At 40.7% G+C, this 13,252-nt stretch overlaps 1 protein-coding gene across 1 annotated transcript in view; it reads left to right on the forward strand.

The window, feature by feature from the left end:
- The window catches only part of SIM2 (SIM bHLH transcription factor 2), a 59,018-nt gene that overhangs the window by 44,465 nt on the left and 1,301 nt on the right, over window positions 1–13,252 (forward strand). Inside the window, exons 8-10 of the mRNA XM_072846546.1 lie at window positions 3,114–3,261; window positions 5,150–5,318; window positions 6,465–6,873. Coding sequence (XP_072702647.1) covers window positions 3,114–3,261; window positions 5,150–5,318; window positions 6,465–6,873 — 726 coding nt within the window. The remainder of the gene's footprint in view (window positions 1–3,113; window positions 3,262–5,149; window positions 5,319–6,464; window positions 6,874–13,252) is intronic.

Here is a 13,252-nt window from a genome sequence, read left to right on the forward strand (position 1 = left end):
GCAGAGCACAGTTTACACTCTGTCTGTGGCATTGAGTCTACTTTTGCTCCCCCAGCAATCAAGCCTTCTGGCAGAGCTGCACTACTTTTTAAGAGGGCAAAAGAACTGCAGAGCCTGCTAGGGCACCATCCACTGACCACGCTGCTTGAGGGCTGGACCGATGACATGCCAGGTTGTGTGCACCAGGGAAGCTAAAACAATAACTGCTATGAGTGTGGAACCAAGAAGTCCATTTCTCTTAGTGGTATCCTTAAGTGCAGGCTAGGAACTCCCAGCCACATGCCCATGAGCCTGCTGGAGCCTTTTAAAATAGCCATCTATGACAGACCAGAAGGACCAGCCCAGTCAGCCCAGTGCCTTTTTCAGCTTGCCTGCTAAACCAGGAGGGAACCACAACAGCGGAACACCCAGTTACAAATGGCACATCTAAGAGCCAAGGCTAAAGCCACTGAATCCTCCCCATTTGACTGCAGCGGAGGCCACCAAGAAGTCTGAGCCTGCACAGATCGTCTTGGTAATGGATTTACCTCACTCCCATTTCTGAGGTTTCCCAATCAGCATCAAACAGGGCAATTTAACAAAGAGCCAAATGGAAATTGACCTCATTTACTGTATCGGAAGCGCAGCTACTGTCCCCTAGCCAAGGTCAGACTTTCCCCAGATTGCTAAAAACGCAGGAGACATGGAGTCCTCCCCTGTCCCAGGAGAAATATTGGTTTATCCATATAATTAGGAAGGAAAGCTGAACACTGTAGTCCTCAGTGGTTTTCACATCTTTTAAAATACTGTCTTAACTGGAGAGCTAAAACAGGGATTTCAAAAAAATCAGTGAGAGAGAAAGTCAAAACTAGTCCCAAAGCACACGAAGAACTTTGTTATAGCTAGCAATCTATCACAGCATTAATTTCTACTTTGGAAGACTGAGTAGCAAGGCATTTTGAATTCAAGGAACACCTGACCATTAAACTAGCATGAAGACTTAGTTCTGAAAAGCCTAGACCCCATTACAAAAAATATCTGTTAGATGATCTAGGCCAAAATGCAAGCATCATTTCCTAGGACTGGACCATTTGGATTATAGAACACCAAGAAACATAGTGATTCCATGGCATATAGATGATTATTAACAAATATTTTTACAATAGACTTATTTGGCATTGTTGCATTGAATTTTTGAGTAGCAGCTATAAGACCTTTACCTTGGAGCAATATATTGCACTTAAAGAGTACACATGCCTTTATATTTTGTAGGTGTGTTTACATACTTACATGATTTTCTCATGATTTTCTTAAATACCTGTACATATGCACACCTCCACCCCACAGAGTACTCTATGTAGAAATGTGGGCATGAAAAAGGACACCAGCAAGTATGAGGCAAAAAGCTGGTATCTAAGAGAGACTTCAAACTCTAAATAGTAGTGGCTTGGTGTCAGTGAGGATGGGTTTTTGAACGTCCTGCAAGATGTTGTTGTTTATCTTGTTGCTTTCTGAACAAATGGATATCATATCCTGTAATGGAAGGAGAACTGACACTTCCAGAAAGACCTGTCTATAGTCATTTTGTAAAAGCCTGATTTTCTTAGGGAGATTAACTGGATTCAAAGAAAAGTTTAAATATGTTGTGACGTGCACAGATGGATAGGAGAGTAAGGAGTCTAGAGAGATGACCTATATCCTACAGGCTTAGAGGACCTTTTAGCAAGAACAAGAACTCTTGCTGTTTTATTTCTGTCAGTCTTACATTGGGCTATTGACATTATTCACATTATTGTGGTCTCTGATTACTATTGAAATTACAAACCCTTACACCCCCAAGTAACAACTGAACAAAAAAAAGCCAACCCCAGTGATGACTGATAGCCATATAGTTAATTACCAAACAGTAAACAAACCCCCAAAGGTTATGCACTCTTTAGTTCCCAATTTAACATGGGTTGCCCCCCCATCAGAAAAATCTTCTATGGATACTAATTATAAGGCCATATATTTTCGTTTCAAGTGGTCATTTGCTCTACTGGATTTGGCTGAAAGAGAAAGCTGTTGTTCGATTTCCTTACTATGTATCTGCTTTTGCACCAAGCACGTACAATGAGAGAACAAAATTACAGTGAGCTTTGCTACTAAGTTCAGTCTAGCACAAGCCCTAATTTGCAAGCAGTAATTCCATTTCTTAATCATGTATTATATAAAGGAATTGCTGCTATTGATCACTTTTTTTGGACATCATAGTTTGTGTAGCAAGCTCAGTCCCTTATTTTCTAATTTAAAATAAATAACTGATTGTATAGAAGAGTAAGAAGATGGAGTTTCCTGGAGGAATGCTTCAGGGTCACACAAGAGAACCACCTTCGAAGGCTGGGTATTATCTTTTAGTGAATCATTAGATAAATGCTTGGCACTGAACCAGAAATATTTGTGGCTAGATGAAATATTTAGAGATGCTCCACAACTCCTATTATAGCATAGCCTTATCCAAAACTTCTTTGTTCACAGAATCCAAACTGGTATATAGAGGATTACATTTCTAGTGAAATCCATGAGATAACTGATTCACCTCTCTGGCCTTGTCTTTATTTGTGTGCTTAAGAACCAAATAGCATTTTAATTTTCCCCTTTTAAATCAACCTTCAAAACATAGAGCTTACAGAGGAAAAAGCATCATAGCATAAAATACATTGCAAAATACATGATAATCTAGCAAGCTATGAATGACAAAAGTGCTTCCAAATATACGGGAAAAATTCAAGCTAGTTGTGTCTGCTTCAAAATACTTTTGCTGCCTTGAACTTTTCTTTTTCAGTTAGAAGATTACAAACAGTAAGTGTTTTTGCAGAATGTAAGCATAAGAGAGCAGGGTGAACTGGAAAAGAAGGAAGACAAACCTTAATAGTTTGCAACATAGTATTTGTAAACAATAATGAGACCTTGTGAAACTATGTAAAGGGGCAGGACAGATACCTTTGCAGGGGAGCTATTTAAAATTTGGCAGGAGAAGGAGGTTTAAGGGAGGGGGAGGAGGGAGAAAAGTCCCTGCCTTGCAAATAAATCTCTCCAGGAAGTGGTCACAAGTCCAAGCGATGTGAAATGTTTTTTTTGTGTTGTATTCACAGTGTTGGTGAAAGGCCAAGTCACAACCAAGTACTATCGACTACTGTCCAAGCATGGAGGCTGGGTTTGGGTACAGAGCTATGCTACTATTGTTCATAACAGCCGTTCATCACGGCCTCACTGCATAGTGAGTGTCAATTATGTCCTTACGTAAGTCAAAATATTTTGTACCATTACATGTTATCAGTAATTGATTCATTTTGCCTGTTATCAGTAATTGATTCATTACTAATTAAGTCCTTTACGTTTGCTTTACTTGTGTCTTCCAGTATCATTCTGTGGTGCATGTTACAGCCACTTTTCTCTCCTCATATCCTCCCTCTTTTACTTATGTTGAGCTAAAAAGAGCTAGTATTCCTGACGATTACCTCATACACCATATGCTTGAATGTAATACCACTTGTAGCCATTTGCGCTAGATGTGAACCCCAGTTCTGTAATTAGCATCAGAACTGTGCTGGGGCTGTCCAGGCACAGTGAAAGCTACTGCTACCCAGCAGAGGTCACAGTGTCAGTTTGCAAGACAGAGACATGGTAGAAAGTGTTACTCCTTTCAGGGACAGGTGAATCACCGAGGATTCCCTCACTTGCCTTGGGTTGCATGGATACTCAGGGCAAAACTACATTCTCACAATGGCAAGTAGCTCCTGCTGAGCTGGTGAATGTACAGTGCTTTGGACCTGCAGTTTATGAATTTTGGTTCAAGTCACGAAGGTGTTACAAAATTCCTATCTTGATATAAACCTGAGAGAGACAGACATCTATATTGAATAAAAGGGATAAGCAATAGTGAAACAGACTGTGACTGAGGCATATCTGTGGGGGAAAAGAAAAACAGGGATAGTGGGCGTCCCTTGTGTTGAATAGTGTAAAAAAGCAGGGACCTATACACTCTTTTGTCTAGACTGGTCCATTTCTTATCTGGCTTGAACGCAAGATGTGTTTGCATGATGAGTGTGGTAGGATCATGTGTGTTTGCGTATTACAACGTTGTCTCTGATACCTGACTTTGGGGAGTTAAAGTGTATGAGTTGAGAAACCATAGGGTGTTTCCTTAAACTACTTGAAGTAGGTACTCAGCCCTAGACACACTGGCTAATGCTGCCCTCATTCCTGTACAGATGTGAGAGCCAGCAGCATGAGGGAAAGACTCAGCCCTGCAACCTGCTTGAGTCCCATGAGCTGGGGCAAGTGATCTGAGTAAAAAGGAGGAAACTGTGTCAGGGATATAACAGCATATTCTTGAGTTGAATTTACTTCCAGGTTATTCACCATCAAAAAGTGATGGAAATTAGTTCTAGATAGGAATTGAGAGAGAATTAGGTTTTTTTCTAGTCATCCTTTCAAAAATATGCTCCACTGTTGCTACTGATAAAACCAGAGGAGACCATTTAATCATCAGAACTGTATCAATTAATGTTTCAAAATATGATCCACAGTCTATTCCTGATTTGTTTTTTAGCCTCTTTTATATAAAACGCTGCCCTGTCTGTGGGGCAGATAAAACTGAACAGAACACAGCAGAAATGAAAGTCTAGAGATTGTCAGAAAATCAACATTGCAGCTCCTGTGGTCTAGTTACAAGCACACTGTGCTGACAGGAGAGGAACATCGCTCCTTTTCCTTTCCTCGGGGCTAATTGTGAGAGCCAGAGCAGAGACCAATCTCGATTGAGGAGCAGCCAGATGCATTGAGCTGTGTCTTTGTATCAGCTGACACGGCTGTGATTCCAAGCTGCAGGGTGCCACGGATGGCTGAGAAGAAGTTGGCACAGCTTGGGTTCAGACAGTGGGCACATTTAGTACAAAGATGTTAATGCGGTTCCCAGTGGAACGTTTGTGATGGACTTGTGTGGGGACAGGGGTCACACCATAAAGTCCACTGCCTGCTGACATCCCCCGACTCGCACTGCAGAGTCAGTGAAAATCCTGGAAGAATGAAAATGAAAACACTGTGAAAGCTGACATGTATTTTCAAACATATATTTTGGATTTGTGGTATGTTTGAGTATGTAATTTATTGGACTGTTCTTTTGCAGAGATATTGAGTATAAGGAACTTCAGTTGTCACTGGACCAGGTTACCATTTCTAAGTCACAGTTTTCATGCAGAAACTCAGTATCTACCTCGCAGGAAACAAGGAAAATAGTAAAACCCAAAAGTAATAAAATGAAGGCAAAACTCAGAACAACGCCTTACCCACAACAGGTATCTTTTTCAGCAATATTTACTTACCAATTGTTGTGGTAGAGTGCTTGGGACAGGACAGAGAACTGAAGTTCATCCAGAACTGAACTTACTGTAAAACTGACTACAGTATGCTCTGCCACAGGAACTCCCTTGTAGGCCGGAATACAATTATACCCTTTTGTTCTTGGGGCGGACAGCACAAGTAGTACAAACCAACTCCGGCGAGTGATGCAAACACAAAAACTTTCGGATTTGGAGTATGTAAAGTACTTCAAAAACAATGTGCTTTCTTGGTAAAAAGAAGAAAAACATGTACTAAGAATAGCTGTGTTGTGAAAATCTGCGCTGGTGTAGAACGCATTTCATTTACTGTTGATATGCAGAGTTCTTAATGTCACATAGGTATTAGCAGTTTCCTTATGCTGGAGAATGCATCATAAGAATTAATCCTAGCAAACAGAGCACTGGAGTGGGATTTGGAATATCTCTCACTGTCACTGGGTGAGCTAGAACCAGACGTGAAAGGAAACTATGGAGATTGTCCATAAAACTGGGCTGGTGAGACTGACACCCACCATGAGACATTCTGAGACTTTGCAACGAATATTGCTGGAAGGGGCTACTATTACCTTAGAACAGCAGTGAATGCAGCTAGCGTTCAAAACAGTGAGAGCCCAAAAAGCATTTGGAGTCTGGAGAGGAGGGTGGGAGAGCGTGGGAAGAGAAAATCATTGTGATAGAAGCTGATGCAAAGGACAGATTTTATGTTGCTACCATTCTATAGCTTGACATGCCACCATATGCAAAATCATATTCATGGTCTGCTACTCCATTTATCAGTGACTTCCAGTGCTTTGCGACAAACTTCTGCCCTCTGGTATTTACAACTGCCTAAATGTACTAGCTAAAATCCAACAGCCAAAATTATCAAATAAACCCTTAACATTAGGATGACAAAATAGTTTTTTGTTTGCATGTTAAGTGAAGGTAAAGTTATCGTGAAGACAAGGAACTTCAAATGCACTGGTAAGCCAGTCCCTTTAGCCAGTGAGATCGCAGTTCAAGGAGGTCCAGCTTTGGGCTCCTGTATGATACGTTATGCGGTTTCATATAAAAGTTAGTCATTTAACTCTCTTCCCCTCCCTTTTTTTTTCTTTCCCCCAGCAATACAGCTCATTCCAAACAGACAAACTGGAATGCAGCCAGGTGGGAAACTGGCGATCCAGCCCTGCAGTGAACGCTGCCACCATTCAAGAACAAAACTTCCATTCAGAAAACAGTGAACTTTTATATGCCCCGTCATATAGCTTGCCTTTCTCTTACCATTATGGACACTTCCCTGTAGATTCTCATGTCTTCAGTAGCAAAAAGCAAATGCTGCCTTCAAAGTTTGGGCAGTCTCAAGGAGCACCTTGTGAAGTGGCTCGATTTTTCTTGAGTACGCTGCAGACAAATGGAGAATGCCAGTGGCATTATGCCAACTCCTTGGTACCCAACAGCCAGTCACCATCCAAAAACCTTCCTGATCAGCCAGTGAACATCATCCGACATAATCTTGCACAGAGTTATGAAGGTGGGTGTCACTTTAAAAAAAGCAAAAAAGCAAAGCAAAGCTGTGGGGTGTCTGGGAAAGATTTGTAATTGTAGTTTGAAAACAGGAATTAGAAGGTGTTTAGGAAACACAGAAAATCAGAAACAGTGAAGTGTAACAACCACTATGTTTATAGTATTTACATGTTCATGCCTCTTGCCATTACCATTAGCACTTGATTAGGAATATTATCAAAGCATCAGTTGCAAAAACGGATTCACCAGAATCACTTTTAGAACAGGACAGAGATACCACCTCCTTTAATACTGACACAGTTTATCTTCATGTTCTGCACTATCAGAGTTATTTAGTGGAATTCCTCAGGTAAGTCATTGCTGAAGTCAGAAAGAAACAAATGTACTTCAGCTCACATACAGAAATTAAAATAAACATGATCTATTTCCATAAAAATTTAAGGTTGTCCTTTCTGAGTATGAAGCAATTCTGAATGTCTTTACCTTCCAGTGAATGAGTACATGAAATGCACTGCCTTCTGTTTTATTTAGAAGTGTCTTCAGTGCTCCTCCCTGATCAACAGCATCATCTCTCTATACAGATGGTCAGCTCAAATACTTTGAGGCAAGCACTGAAGACGTTGACTTCTCTGAGGTGGCAACCTATAAGAAATAACCTTGCAAAGCTATAAAGTAGCTAAATGTAAACAAGCTCAAGACACACTCTAATCCTTAGATCTCATATGCATTACATCTATTTGCATGCACCATTTTGATTACTTAAAAATCACTGATGAGGACTGACTGGTTGACATACTGTTATAAAGTTAGATGGAAACACTCCTTTCTTCTAGCTTCATTAAGGATGGGATGGAGGAAGCAGTAGTGGGATTTTAAAATAAAAAACTAGAAAAGATAGACTCGAGATTCATGAGTACCAGAAACAACCATTTATTCACTTAGGGACATGACATTAGATATCCTAGATCTGAAGGGAATACCTGCAGATGTTAAAAGCTGAGCTTGCTACGCCAGACAGAAGGCTGTATCAGACATTGAATGTGTCTTCCACAGAGGAGCAAGTAACTTTTGCCCAGGGTTTTGTCCTTCACAGGACCGTCTGACGTCACCTAGCTGACTATAGCGTTTTATTCTACTGTTCTGTGTTTAGGTTGAAAATGAGCAGGAGTGAAGCTCTTCTTACAGCCTAGTGCAGGTTAAAAGCTTTTTCTGAGCTCATGCTCCTCTAACGTGCTGGCTTCCTTTTGTTGGTGTTGTGGACTGGGTGTGAAAAGGAGTAGCTTTAGACCAGAAATAAGAAATGGTTTTGTCCTTTCTAAAGATGCTGTATCTTTGTGGAAAAGAAAAAAAGGCTACATCTTTTGAAGATAAGTATAAGGATTGAAGTAAATCCTGCAGATCCCCAGTAAGTCTGCAGGAACAAAGCTATTCTAGGTGTACAGAAGTCAGCCCAGCTTTTCTTCTCTGCTTCCAGACTAACAGGTGCTGTGAGACTGACCGAGAAAGTAGATCCACCCCTTGCTGGTCAGAGGGTGCCATCAGATACACTGAGAATGGATGTGGAAAGAACAGCCTGTTCAGAGAACAGTCTGTAAAATTGATCATGGCCATAACATTTGCCAGAAAAGCCCAGTGAGCATAGCAGCAGACAAGCAATTTACCATCGGTCGGTTGATATGGGCAGATAACTCCTAGTAAATACATTAAGTCAGAAGGATTCCACAGGAATACTGTTAAATATGTTAGGGGGAAAAAAATCCCAACAAAAAACTGCAAGCAACCGCTGGTATTTTTCAATTTCATCATGCATGCATACCTTCACCATTTCCTCTTGAACAGGAAAATGGAGCTGTGATACCAGTGGTTCTTCCTTCTGGTTCTACTTCTACTGAAGATTTTGATGCTTAAGTTGGAATATGTGGGTTCTCTTTTGGGCAGAGATGTATTTTAATGGATGTTTAGCTATTGGGCATTTGATGAAAACCGACTTGGTACAATTAATTCTCTGCAAAAGCACTTACAAATGTACTATTTAGGAAGGAAAAAAGAATATGCTTAAACTCAGGCCTGGTCAGAGATCATTGCTTGAGTTCACACAGTGTTATAAGAGGGGAAACTAAAACGGAGCCTCCACTGCAGAGAGAATTTATATCTAATTGTTCCAGAGTTTGTTTCCTCTTGAGGTAGAATTAGCCCTGTTGTACTTTTGCTGAGGCCGGTGGCAGAAGAGAAATCTGAACCTTTGGAAGCGACTTTTTGCTTTGAATTGCAAGGGGCATCTGATCTTCCTTATATTGTCAACTGCTGCTTTTTTCCAGCGGTTGACTGAAAAACTGTCAGCCAGTAAGCTTCAAAGCAGAGAGGATCTGCTTAGCATCATTATCTTCAATCCAAAGGCAATGCCAAATATGACATCTGGCAACCGGGTTGGAGGCAAGGGCTATTCCACATCACATCCATAGAAGCATCTGCCAAAAATGCCGTAGGCCAGAGACATTTTTCTCTACGGAAAATAGCTTCTTTTGGAGAGATCAGAGATTTTAAGATGATCATGCCAAGCCATCAAAGCTCTGGAAAAGCACGTAGCAGATAAAACTGCCTGCAAATCAGATGCTGCTGCCTCAGAATCTGGTTTTGAAGCTTCTTCCACTTTTTTCCAGCTGGCCTAGTCATCAGAAAAGAACCTCACTTCAGAGAAGGCAACCATATTCTTCGTCAGGGAAGTTTCCTCTGTACACTTGAATGGATGCATTACTACTGTGGGTACCACAGTACCCACTTCTCATTAAGTTATGCTGTTGGCCAGTTTGTACTATCTGTGTGAAGTTTAGTGCCACTAATTATGGCAAAACTCAGGGAATGATGAATATTAAGAAAATTTGTGAAAAAGCTCTGGTCTATCTTCCTCCCCCAAACCAACTCCCCAGGTTTAGCCTGTGACTACTGGAAGAAATACATGACATCTTCTTTGAAAAGTGTGTTCCACTAGAGACAAAGAGGTCTTGAAGTTCATGTTGTCTTACTATTGTTTTTGGAGGGAGAATAATGGAGAACATAGTAATTACAACACCAGCCCATGCCTCAGATGATTTGCAATTACGGTTCAGACCAGGACACAGCACAGATATTGAGCTAATCTAAAAAACGTCTTTTTCATGGGCATGGACAGTATTAAGACCTTTTGTATCTTTGTCTTGTTTGACACGGAGGAATATCAACATGCTTTTGTGACAGGAGTGCACAACCTGAGCAGTACAGCGGCTCTGCTCGTTGGTCTTCAGCAAAACTAAGAGTGATTGAGTAATTGCTCCTCTTCTCTGAAGGCCCTCTTGTACAAAGGATTAAGAAACATACTGAAACATCATGGGCTACATGTCAACATTCAAGTGTTGGCATGTTGCCTTTTCAAAACGTATAATAACTGTCAGGAGTACACTCTTCTGAGATTAGAAAGGCCAGTAGAAAAGAGTAGATCAGGGTAGATCAGATCTACTGAGTAGATCAGAAAGGCCAAGAAAAATTATACACGACAAAGCATGCATGAAGAGGGTTTCAGCTGTGTCCTATAAACAGAGAAGGTTTTTCACAGAGAGGATGCAAAACTGCTGATAAGGCCTGCATACCTTTTGCATGAAGATCAGTGCTGAGTACCAGTCTTTCTTTGCTTTAACCTGGTTCCAAGATGCCTTTCTTTCATTTTTACTGAAATAGATGGGCAATGAGAGAACAAGGAGCAGCTCTACCTATTAGCGTCTTGGCACAGAAAGGCATGTTTGTGAATGAAATACCTTTTCTGCAAGCGTTTTTCCCCATTGAGCACCATTTGGTCTTTGACTGCACTATTTAAAGGTGAGGAGGGAATGCTTCTCGCTGCAGCGCTATGTTTGACAGGGGAAAGATCTCTCTAGTATACTGTAACTATGAATAGACATGATACGTTTTAAACAAAGACCAATACCTGCTAGAGTAACCTTCCTGTTCCCACTTGGATGGTTGGATGCCAAAATCTGAACAGGCTGCCAGGTGATGGGGCTCTCGTCTCCAGGTTTTCCCTCAACTCGCCCGAGCTGCACCCTGTGCGCCACTGGGAAAGCAGAGCTACTTGGCAAGAACTAAGAGAGACATGATGCCTGAAGGACTGAGTTCACTGTTGCAGTTGTAGGCTGCTATGAATGGAGGCAGTGTAAGTAAGTATAAAGGGCCTTCTAGAAAGCTGCTATCACTCTGGTATGATATACAACCTTAGATGTGCAGTGTATCTACCTCACTTGGCATAGCTGAGTTGCTCTGGCAGAAGAGTGGTCCGGAAAGCATCCCAAATTAATGCACTGACTTCAACGATGTAAAGCGTTTTCAGTGCTGGAGAACTGCAGAATGCATGGGATCCCTGTGCACCTGCGGAGGCAGGTACTCTGGCAACTGCCCACACGCCAGATGGGTGGAAGCATTTCTGGGGTGCTGCCCTTCTGCAGCAATACAAAGCAGCTGGTCAGCTTTCTATTAACTTCTGTATGAAAAGCTCCCCAGGAGGAGTCTGTCCCAGCGCATCCTTGGGTTTTTGTCTGCAAAGGAAGACAAAAGCAGGTTTAAGCCTAGCTCTAGTAACTGTTCTGAATGTGAGTGGACAAAAACGACTGTGCTCTGTTGCACTGCAGACACGACTTGCTTAACTGTCTGGTCTAACTCCACGAATGTGCTGACAACTTTAATGGAAGCCTGCAAACAATTAACCAGACGCTTACCTTCTTCCTCAACAAAAGAGATGAAAACCATGTTTGAGAAACAGGATAGAACAAAATGGATAATATCCTGTAAAACTCCCAAGTATGCAAATTACTTCGTGGTACTAAGGCGGCAGCCGTCAGCCCAGCAGAATTTGAGATTAGAAAAATGAAGATAACAAGACGGGGCCAACTGGTTGCTGTGACGCTTCAGCTTCTTACAAGTGTGGGCTCTAAAAATGGAAAAGGACAATCTTTTGTTCAGAGATTAGAGTAGAGCCATAAAGTAACAATACTCCATGCTGCAGTGAGAACAAACCCATCACTCCTGTGGATGTCTCAAGTGGGAAAAACACTAAAACAAGCATACCAGATTAGTTTAAACCATATTAGTTTTATGTCAGTAGCTCTCAGCATGTATACTTATTTCTTAGCAAAAATGCCAAACGTGGAGTTAAAATTATAGTAGTATAATTACACTGGTAAAATTTCCAAGTTATACTCAAGCATGTGGCTGAATCCCTGTTTTGATTTGTGATCTAAGAGGGCCATTTATCAACAGCTGATGAGAATTCAGCTTACTTAGGACTGCATATACCTCTTGGTATAAAATATATACATGGAAATTAAAAAGAGTAACTTGAAAGGTTGTTGTTTCTAGGAGGGTGGTGGGCTGATCAAGAAGAAATTGGATCCAGATTCCTGTTTAAATTCTGGTGTTAATTACGTGGTGCAACTCCCTCTGAAATTAATGAAGCTCTGCATATAAAAAAAAAGGTACAATTGAGCTATTTCTGCTTCCTCTGTTGTACATGAAGGCTTTGCCAGTCTACTGTAGCACAGGGAATATTTAATTATTAGTGGGTACAGTTACGTCAGCAACCACTACAGGGGGACTCCAAAACTTTTAAGATGTTGAATAAAATTTTTAGAAAAACAGAAAATCCCTTTACAAAAGGCACTTAGGTGTCCAGGGCTTTCAGTGAGCATAACACAAAATAGAATTTAGGTTTAATTTGAGAAATTTGCTAAGTGCCTCATTTACCCTTTAACATAAAACTTTCAAATACGCCTTGGAGGAGTAGTATAACTATCAAACTGTTCATACAAGACAGTGCAAAAAAATTAGTACTTGCCTAATTTTAGCCATACCGTATAGGAGTAAACCAGTGGTTTTTTCCCTTACTGTTTGTAGACAGGAGTGTACAAAAAGGAAAAGCTGTGTAAACCAAGCAGAAAATGATAAAAACAATTCAAATTGTTTCAGGAGTTCAGCTACCATGCAGAAACGTAAGCGAAAACTAAGATTACTCAATATATTTTAGAGTAAAAGCCTGAATAGAAATCCTAGGTTCATACTCTCTTGAAAATGTAAGACTCTAGCTTCTGATTTTCCATGCATATCCAGTTTAGTACTCCCACATTCAAACAAACATTCTCAGTGTATGTTGTAAATTACATTTATATTATACATATAGCTTTTTACATGATAGTACCTTAAAATCAGAGATACAGCATTACTCAAGAAGTATTTATGTTGCTTTTCAACAGATGGTTTTAATATCTGATGCTAGTTTTTGAAAGAGAAAAAGCAAAGCCTTTAACGTGACACAATCTAGATATTACATACATCATAAATAGGTATCACAAATTAGATGCTGACAC

The sequence above is a fragment of the Ciconia boyciana genome, chromosome 1 (assembly GCF_034638445.1).
Source record: "Ciconia boyciana chromosome 1, ASM3463844v1, whole genome shotgun sequence".
Taxonomy (NCBI): domain Eukaryota; kingdom Metazoa; phylum Chordata; class Aves; order Ciconiiformes; family Ciconiidae; genus Ciconia; species Ciconia boyciana.